Source organism: Pterocles gutturalis, unplaced genomic scaffold, assembly GCF_000699245.1.
Source record: "Pterocles gutturalis isolate BGI_N339 unplaced genomic scaffold, ASM69924v1 scaffold50845, whole genome shotgun sequence".
NCBI classification, from domain to species: Eukaryota; Metazoa; Chordata; class Aves; order Pterocliformes; family Pteroclidae; genus Pterocles; species Pterocles gutturalis.
This window is the reverse complement of record NW_010142862.1, coordinates 20513-29682: the sequence shown is the minus strand read 5'-3', so window position 1 is coordinate 29682 and position 9170 is coordinate 20513. Positions and strand designations below refer to the sequence as shown.

At 38.3% G+C, this 9170-nt stretch overlaps 1 protein-coding gene across 1 annotated transcript; it reads left to right on the top strand.

The window, feature by feature from the left end:
* Positions 1–59: 59 nt before the first annotated feature.
* On the top strand, positions 60–3355 carry TWISTNB (TWIST neighbor; the record flags this gene model as incomplete). The annotated part of the gene is made up of 3 exons (XM_010084502.1): positions 60–201; positions 1346–1554; positions 2959–3355. Coding segments are annotated over 3 exons (748 nt in total), but the record flags the coding sequence as incomplete, so codon positions are not given.
* Between the last annotated feature and the right edge of the window lie 5815 nt (positions 3356–9170).

Sequence of the window (9170 nt, the reverse complement as noted above, 5' to 3'; positions counted from 1 at the left end):
GAGCGCCGCGGTGGTGGCTGTGTTCGGCCTAACGGTGCCCTCCCGCCTTCTCCTTCCAGCCTTCAGGGTGTGCCGGTGGCTTACGACAACATCAAAGTGGTGGGTGAGCTCGGGGACATTTACGACGACCAAGGATTCATCCACCTGAACGTCGAGGCGGACTTCGTCATCTTCAGCCCCAAAAAGGGGAAGAAGCTGGTGGTAGGTAAATGCGCTGGCATCTCAAGGGGCATTTTTTAAAAATTAAGTAATCAAAACTTGACTTATCTCCATCATCAACAGATGTCTAGCACTTAAGTGGAGTTATGTTTTAGTTTATACTAGTAGTTTATTAGTGTATGGTAGCTTAGAGTAGTTTATTAGCAGTTTGTACTAGTAGTTTTCATTTTCATCCATCTGTACTGTCTGCCCCTATATTAAAGTATTGTATCTTAACGATTATGTATTATTAAAGACTATATCATACGTTTGTATGTAATTTGTATATCCATATCAATGTTTCTTTCTGAAGAGCAGATCATTCTCAAACAGGTGTGTTTGTTCGTTCTTATTTAATAGTGACGGGAATGTTTAGGATGTTCTTATGAGTTTCTTTTCTTCAAGTACAAGCCCAGTACATCAAGTTCAAGCCTGCCTTTCAGTAAAAGGAAACATATGGGTCACAGAACAGCTTTAAGCTTGTTAACACCTTTACATCTGTATTTACAGGAAAAATAAGTTGTAAGCTGGCATATATTTGTTGTTATGCTGTATCTTTTGCAGCATCACTGATGTCTTCCTAAATGTGAATAAGAAACAAATCTGTCCTCTTGTTAGGAAGAGAATGGAAAAACTGTCAGTGTCTTTCGTTCATCATTGGGGAAAACAAACGTGAATAGGATTTGATACACAAATGTCTCAGAAACCCAATGGAAGGAGTACTTAAAAGTTTCTTATGTATCATCTGTATGTTTAGGTGCTAAGTACTGCTGTGCCAGCTTGAAGGTTTTTTAGGCAAGTAAACCAGACTTGAAATGTCTTTAAAGTAAAGTTGGTGGCTGTAATGTGAGGAAAGAGTTACCTGCTTTATTCAGGTACTCACTGTGACTGAATCCCATGTTGTGACTTTCTTTCTCTTGCAGTTTCAGGTTCAGTTCTATTTTGTGAGGAGTTGTATGAAGAGTATGTAGGAGTAGCTTTGGTTTTAGTGAAGAAGTGTTAGCTTATTTGCTAGATAAGCTGACTTTGTAACTTGGGCATAAACTGTTGTCGAAAAGCATCCATATAGGAAGCTAAATATATGTTGTGTGTATTTAAAAGGATGATCTTTACTATAGCTTCATATAACATTATTTTTCTTTTTTAGGGTGTAATTAATAAAGTGGCCCCTAGTCACATTGGGTGCCTGATCCATGGATGCTTCAATGCTTCTATCCCCAAACCTGAACAAATGTCGATTGTACAGTGGCAAGAGCTGGGGTTAAAAATAGGGGATGAACTGAAATTTAAAGTATTGCATTTGGATTCAGATGCAGCTGGGGTGTTCTTCATTCGAGGAGGACTAACTAAAAGCAGGTATTGTCCACTATTAAAGAATATTTTTAACTGTTTTAATGCATTTGTTACAAGTTAAAAATGATTTGAATTAACATCTTAAAGTGTTCTTATTTTTACACAAACCCATGTCTACATATAGCCTGTGTTAGTTATCTTAAACTCAACTTTCTGGTCTTAAGGTCTTGCGTGGAAGTTTTCTCTGTAAAAATTAAAGTAAATTTTTTTTTGAGCTTTAAAAGTCAGAGTGTGCTGACTTAAGAGCTGTTGATTGCATAAATAATACATGTTCAAAGTAGCACACCCAAATGTCTAGAGTAGCTGTGTTTATGAATGTGCATAGGCTTTTCAAGTGCGAACATGCCAGTTCCTGAACACAACATTTATGTTGGTGTTCACACATGCACGTACGTGCACATTACGTAACCGCAAACAGTTGTATGTGGGTGACTGAAATGCTTGCTGAAACATGAGACTATCAGAGATTATATGAGAAAACATATCACCTTTCTCCTTTCACGTATGCCTCTGTAAATTTTTAAAGCAGCTTGCTAAAAATCTTATTAACTTTAGAAGAATTCATTCAGGTTTTTTTTTTTTTTAAATGGTCATTTTCTAAGCAAATTTTTTTCTACCAGTGTGGTTATGTTTTTAATTAAATGTACAATATGACTACTACTGACAAAATTGTTACGTTTTTTATGGTTTTTCTTTTTTAATCTGAAACCATGCTCTGGGTTGTTTCAGTGAACTTAGAATGAAACTTAACAATTTTGTCCTCAGTGCCTCTGGGGATGTCTTCTCCTTCATGGTTTTTAACTGCATTCTTTCCATATTTGTCTTCCTAGACATTTTCTCCAGTGTTCTCAGTTGGAAAGTACTTGCTGGCTTTTTTCTATTTAGTTCGGGGGTTTTCTTCTGTTTATTTTTTTACTTTTCTGGCATCACCTTTGTTTTAACTGTATAGACTTCAGCAAGGCAATTGCGTGGTAAAACCAGCAGTGTACCTCGTGTATGATTGACCAGGCTCTTGGCAGTACGTGTTTGTGAATAACTTAAAAAAAGCTTTACTACACAGTATGTAATTATGAGTTAGTGGATGAAGGAGTACAAGAGAAGAGGAAATATCAAAATGGGCTGTCCAGCATTTTAGAGAAGAAATCTAGGCTAAGGTTTGAAAGAGAATATTGATTCTGTGGTAAGAAGGAGGCTAGTTGAGTAACAGAAATTACTCTGAAATTATTAAACTGTCTTATGATTTTCTGTAACTAGAGGATCATGTTCTCCATTTGTTGTTTTTAGCAAATGCCCATCTTTTATCTACTTGGTGTAAATACTGTGTTCTAGCAAATTTTTGCCGTTTCACTGTGTGAAGTGCCCTTAGGTGCCTCTACTTCAGCTTATTTTGTACGTATCTTTTTACAGCATGCAGTCCAAACAATCTGAGACCATCACCAACAGTGTAAGTGGAGATGAAAGTCAAAAGCTTGACCACCAGGAAAATGGCTTGGATGTCTCTGGGGCAGATAATGTCACAGAAGAGCATCCAGGTGCGATTGATAACACTGGGAGTGAAAATGCAGAAGAGCAAAGGGTTGATGCTGTGAATGGATTATGTGATGATAAAAACAAGAAGAAGAAGAAGAAGAAGAAGCATAAGCAAGAAGAACAGGAACATGTATTGCCTACCAGTGACTCCAGTGGTTACCAAAGTGACCATAAAAAGTCAAAGAAAAAGAAAAGGAAGCATTGCGATGAAGTTGAAGAAAGTGAGTTATCTCAGCTGTCACAAGAACCCAAAGCTAAAAAGAAAAGGCACTGAAGCCTGAAGTGCCTTTCCTGAACAAGATTTCAGATGGTTTTGATAAACTTCCAATAAAATCCTGTTTCACAATGCATATGTATATTTCTTTACTAAACAATCTACCCTGCTAGGTGGGTTGATGTTTGTGTGCATCTGGGCACAAACAGCTTTAAAGGCAGGAGCCTGGGATAGAAGCAATATCTGCCTGTTTTATTTACTGGAAAATACAGCACAGAAGAACAATGGAATGTAATTACCGGAACACATGCGTCACCTCTGTGTCTGCTTCCTGGTTCTACACATTAACCAGCAGCTAGTTATGATCTTTGCTATTCTAATTCCATCTTTGATGCTCAGTGTCTAGTTTTTATAAGAGTAGGTTAGATGTACCTTTGGGGTTCTGGGAAATACACCTGAATTCCCAGGGCCTGGGAAGAGATCGTTTGTTTTGTTTTTATTGTAGTAAGGGGCCGTGATTGCCTGTGAATTAAACTCTGCAGGCTGACTTAAAGGTTAAGCAAACTGGAGTGTCTTGGATCTTTCAAACACCTTTTGCAGGACTCTAGGAAGAGCAGTATGATCAGTTGATTCAGAGCAAGCAGAGAAGACAGGAGATTAATGTAATCTAGCGTAATGAAGTACCACTTATAGATTAGAGTACCACTGAGATACAGGCTGATAAAGCAGTTGGTAATGGGACATACTTTGATAAAGTCAATTTTTATTCAAACTCATTGACTTCAGTTTTCTTTTTTTTAAAAAAAAAAATGTGCAACTCCCAACTCTTTGTGCTTGCAACTGTCAAACACTGGTCTCTTATAGCAGGCGCCTACTGTCAGTATTTTCCCAACTGTTGGAATTGATGTTAGTTGAAAGTTATGACAATAGGAAAATGACAGTTAAATGTTGACAACTGTGTCTTTATTAAGAATTTTCCTGTTGTGTATGTGTGTACATTTTTTGAATGTCAGTACTTTTGGTTGCAGCTCTTTTGTGAGGAGTTCTGGCGAGAGCTGCAGTGTGACATGGTTTAGGCTAAGTCTTTAACTAAGGTAGGAGGCAATGATTACTTTGGTATTGATTTACCTATTACAAGAAGATAGAACCAGCTCTTTGGAAGCCTTGTAAGTAAACAGCATATATTTGGAAACTTGCTGTTCATCTATCTGTTCTTTGGTGCTGTTCATCTGTCTGTTCTTAGGTGACAAAACATTTTGCTCTAGTGATTATGCTGATGCTGTTAGCTCACTTTACTAATTTATATACAAGTGCCTAATAATGTATCTGTTCACAGTGAACATGTTCTAAATTTAAAGTGTGACAATACTTGTTTTAGGGCTCACTTTGTGCTGTATTAATGTCTTTTATATTTCTTTAAAGCTCCAAACTTAGCAAACAATTCTAAGTTTCTGTTTTCTAGGCCTGATGGTATGGCAGTACATCGTAGGGATTTTAAAGTTATTATAACACCATAAAGAACCAAGGTAAGAGTTTTTGAAGACCTATAATAGCTGTTTAAAGGCAGTAGAAACTTCAGTATATCCTCTTTTTCTTGCTCTCCAGTGTAGTTGAAAGCAGTTTCTGGACAGTCCTGAGATGAACATGAATTGTCCCTGTTGTGTTTCTGCAAGTGATAATGCTGACACTTGAACTACATGTGGTTTCATAAATGCTGTCTCATCTATCTGTTCTTCTTGTACTGTGACAAAACCTGAGAAGTCAGATAATGTTTGTAAAGTGTTTATTACAGCACACAACAAGGTGAACTGAGGGCAGTATTCTAGTGTGTTAAGTGTTTCAGAGAGTGACATAAGAAGTCCCACCCTAATGTGCTTAAATACACAGAACAGGCTGAAGGTTGGGACATAATTTACAGTCAGAAATTACCTGTTAGCTCTGCACACCCCCCCCTTTTTTAAATGGGTTGATGGAGAGGGGGGAAGTTAGATGGGTAGGTATGGAGGATGTATCAGAGAGGAGGGTGGCAGGTGCAGATATTTTTTGTTGATGCTTACGGGAAGAGAAGGATGGAGGTGGTGACTGTGAGAGTCATGTGACTTCATCTGTTGGTCCTTAATAATAATTGTAGCCCACTTTCCCTTTTAGGGAAGGGATACATCTCCAGCAAACCCACTGTTGGGGACTGAAACATGAGCCAAGCCCCACCAGTTCATAGAACCAGCTTGTAGCACACCAAGAGTTTGTCTTGCTCTGTTCCAGCTTTTCATCACCACAGAGAGAAGGGAGATGAGTGGGGAGGAAGGAACTGAGGTTGCAACTAATGAATCAAGTAACATAGAATAAATGCCTTCAGCACTTTAAATGCTCTTTTTCCACTTTTGATGCCTTACCATTGTCTTACTGAAAGAGAATTGCCTACTGTAACTTAACAAACTATGCAAACTGGCTTTCTGAGGGTATAAAGCAACTTTTCGGAAAGCCTAATGTAGTCTGTCTCAGTTTTGGGCCTTATTTAATGGCAGGATTTTTTTGCCACACAAATGTGGCCAGCACCCTCTTGTATAATTTTTTGGTTTTCTTTCTTGTCTTACAACAGAAGAGAACAATGAAATTAAATGCAGGAGGTGGTGATTCATGATTGGTGAACAAGTTGTTCCAATGTTGCAAATTCTATATTGTTTCATTAAATTCTTGCTAGGTTAATGTGCACATAGCAAAATAAATTGTAGACTCCTTTGCCTGACAATTGTGCAAAGCAGTTGACTGTTTTCTGCTGGTTTGTATCTTTGGAAGGGGAAAAGTGAGGAAAATATTTAAAAAAGGAAAAAAGGAAAAAGTACTTTTCACGGTTGGAGCCAGTGCTGGCAGCCTCACAGCTGCACTGTTGATGTTGCTGTAGATACTGTTTCGGCATTAGCTAAATATGGCAAGAAAGCTTGGATTTTCAGAAGTGAATTGTCACTCTATTCATGACTTTAAATCACTTCTCTTTCTTTTTTTCTCCCTACAAAAAAATAAGATTTTTCCTGTGCTTGAAATTAACAAAGGAAGGAAGGCAAACGTAGCATTTCCATAAGTTTCTCTGAGGTCTGATCATTATAAATGTTTTGTTCCCCTGGACTACAAATGAAGAGTCTCATTGATTTTGAGTTGAGCCAAGATTTTTGAGTATAGAGAACACTTGTAAAATTTCCAGTGAGGCCGGGTGACTTCATATCTGTTTGCATGACCCTTCTGTTCCTTTTCTGAGAGTGCATTCCAGTACAACTCACTTCTGTCACATCTCAAACAGAAGGTTAGAAAGTAAAATTGTATTTTGTCCTGTAAGTATATTGATAGTTACACCAAGGTAGCTATCAGGTGATCTAGAGCAAACATGCTCGTTTTTTTCCTGTTTTAACATTAAGTTGGCAACAACACCAGTATTCACTCCAGTCTGCTTGACAATCTATTGTCCATGTTATGAAAAACGTAATTCCAACTTAACCTGTTTGTAAAACAGTAGTATTTTCAACACTTTTGTAGTATTATAAACACTTTGAATCTGCAAACATGTTTCTCAGTGTATTGAATGCCTTTGGCAGAAGAGCAAGGCTCTTAGAATAAGGTATTTTTAGCTCTCATTAAAACAATTGTTTTGTACTCTCTGAGGCTTGCAATGTTCTGCAGTGTTAACTTTTGCTCTTTGTCTTTTCCTTGCTTCTCTTAGAAACAGATTATTTGCTTTTGGCTTGGCAATTTGCTGCAGCCCAAACAGCCCAGTGGATGAGCTCTAGGGAAAGGATGTTTTAAAGGGCCTAAGTAAGCTAGCTGCCTTTTGGAAAACATGAGCCTTGATCAAATCTTCCTCTGAATAAACAGTTTGCCTTTAGAAGCATCCCAACCTTTGATAGCCCTCAGACAGTACAGAGCTTTCCTGTAAAAAGCATGGGGGTAGTTACTTACCCCAACTGTTGTTGTATTTTCTGCCATATACCTGTGAAGAGGTTATGCGATCTGATGCTCTCAGAATTATTAAGTTTGTCTATAAAAGGACTGAAACAGTTTCTTTCTAATAAGGCATATATTTTTCTTACCATAGTGTTGATTCTATTCTGCTATTTAGCTTTCAGAAATTCTGTAATTTAAATAAAGCCTAAAGGATTTCAGTATCCAGTAGACTTAGTCTGTTTATAGAGAGAAGATACTTTGTCTTCTGGATTTGTGTGAACAAAAATAGGACACTGAAAATCAAGCTTTGCACTTCTCCAACGTTGTTAGTAAGTTTTTTGCAGACACAGGTCATGATTTTTGTGTCCTTCATCATGACTTTACACATAACTAAGTTAGAGCTGGGTTAAATCCAGCTGTAAGTCTTGTAGCAAGCCATTCAGTTGACCTGATGTTAAGCAATTAGGAGCAATTGCAGCCTGGTAATGGATTCAAGTTCCCCTGGAGCCAACTGTCCTAGGTAAAGATGGGTAAGAAGGAATGAGCTTTATTTTTCCCACTTTACCTATCCTCAAGAACTTTTAAAGGACCCCTGCTCCAAGACATTGAATACATGAATGGATCTCCTCCCATCTCCTGAACTGTTATGTCTCTGGTGCATTATTGCTGCTGGAACATTTCTGTTTTGGCCAGAGAGAGTTCAACTCGACAAAGACTTCTTTGAGAGAAGGGAAACAGCTAAAATGAACTCTCTGTACAGAATGTGAGTGAACTGTAGAACTTCTTAGTACGTAGACAAGAAACCTTATGAGTAAAGAATTTTGGTACAAAACTCATTATCAATACCTTCCTCTTCTATGGGTTGTTCTGGTGTATTTCATATGACTAGAAGGCTGAGCTGTGACCTTTGGTGTCTAAAGCTACATGAGTGCAGGTACCACGATATGACTGACTATTGCTCCTTATCCTCTGTGCTCCTTTTATGCTTTCTTTCACTGGTGCCTTTGGGGGATGGGGACTTCTAGGAACATTCTTACTACACCTGAAAGATGAGGCCTCATTCAAGAGCAGGATTTCATTGTGCTGCACAAATTGATGGAGGAGAACTGTGTTGTTTAAGAAGCTCTGGTAAGAGCCAGTTTGTCAGTGTGTTGTTTAGAAGCTCACAGTAGGCACGGTTGATCGACTAGAAGTTTGGACACTGAAATAGGCAGTTCTTTGTCAAATAGGTTGACTGAGTTGCAGTTAGGGTTGCATCCGGAAATAATATCGCAGTTCTATCTGCAAAGCCATGATCAGTGGGCGTGGCCTCGTTGTGATATGTACATGCACAGCACACACGATTTCTGCTGAAGACTCGGGAGTACAGCAGTAAGTGGAATGCAGGCTGTGCAAGTACAGTCCCAGATCTGATTGAAAGTGTTTTGTTAAAACTGGTATGGAATAACTCATTCACGAAGCTGGCTGAAGCCAGAGGTGTCTTTGTTTTCAAGGAGAGGTGGACAGGGCTATGGTTGGCCTTGATAAAGTCAACTGTTTGGCCTTAGGCTTTGACAGGCTTGTTTGTTACTGTGTATGAAGACACAGTCTATGCTTTTATTTTCTCAAAAGTGTTAGTGTATGGATAAATTACAAATTCTGTATGGATCAGTCAAACCAACATTTAAAAGCTAGACTAAAAAGAAAGGCAAGTTTGTGCTGCATCAGTAATCAGTATCAACATCAAGAGAAATAAGACATAGTCTAGGAGCACTATTAAATTTTTGCACCAGCTCCTTTTTTGTTTCAGATAACAAACCTATGGCATCTGACCCTCTTTCAGCATAATGCCAGTTTACTACATTTGTGCTTGAAGATGCCTTTTTTCTCCAGATATTTCATCAGCTCTCCATGAACTGAAAGATGACCAGTGTTTTGAAGCACTTTTCTAGAAGGACAGCTA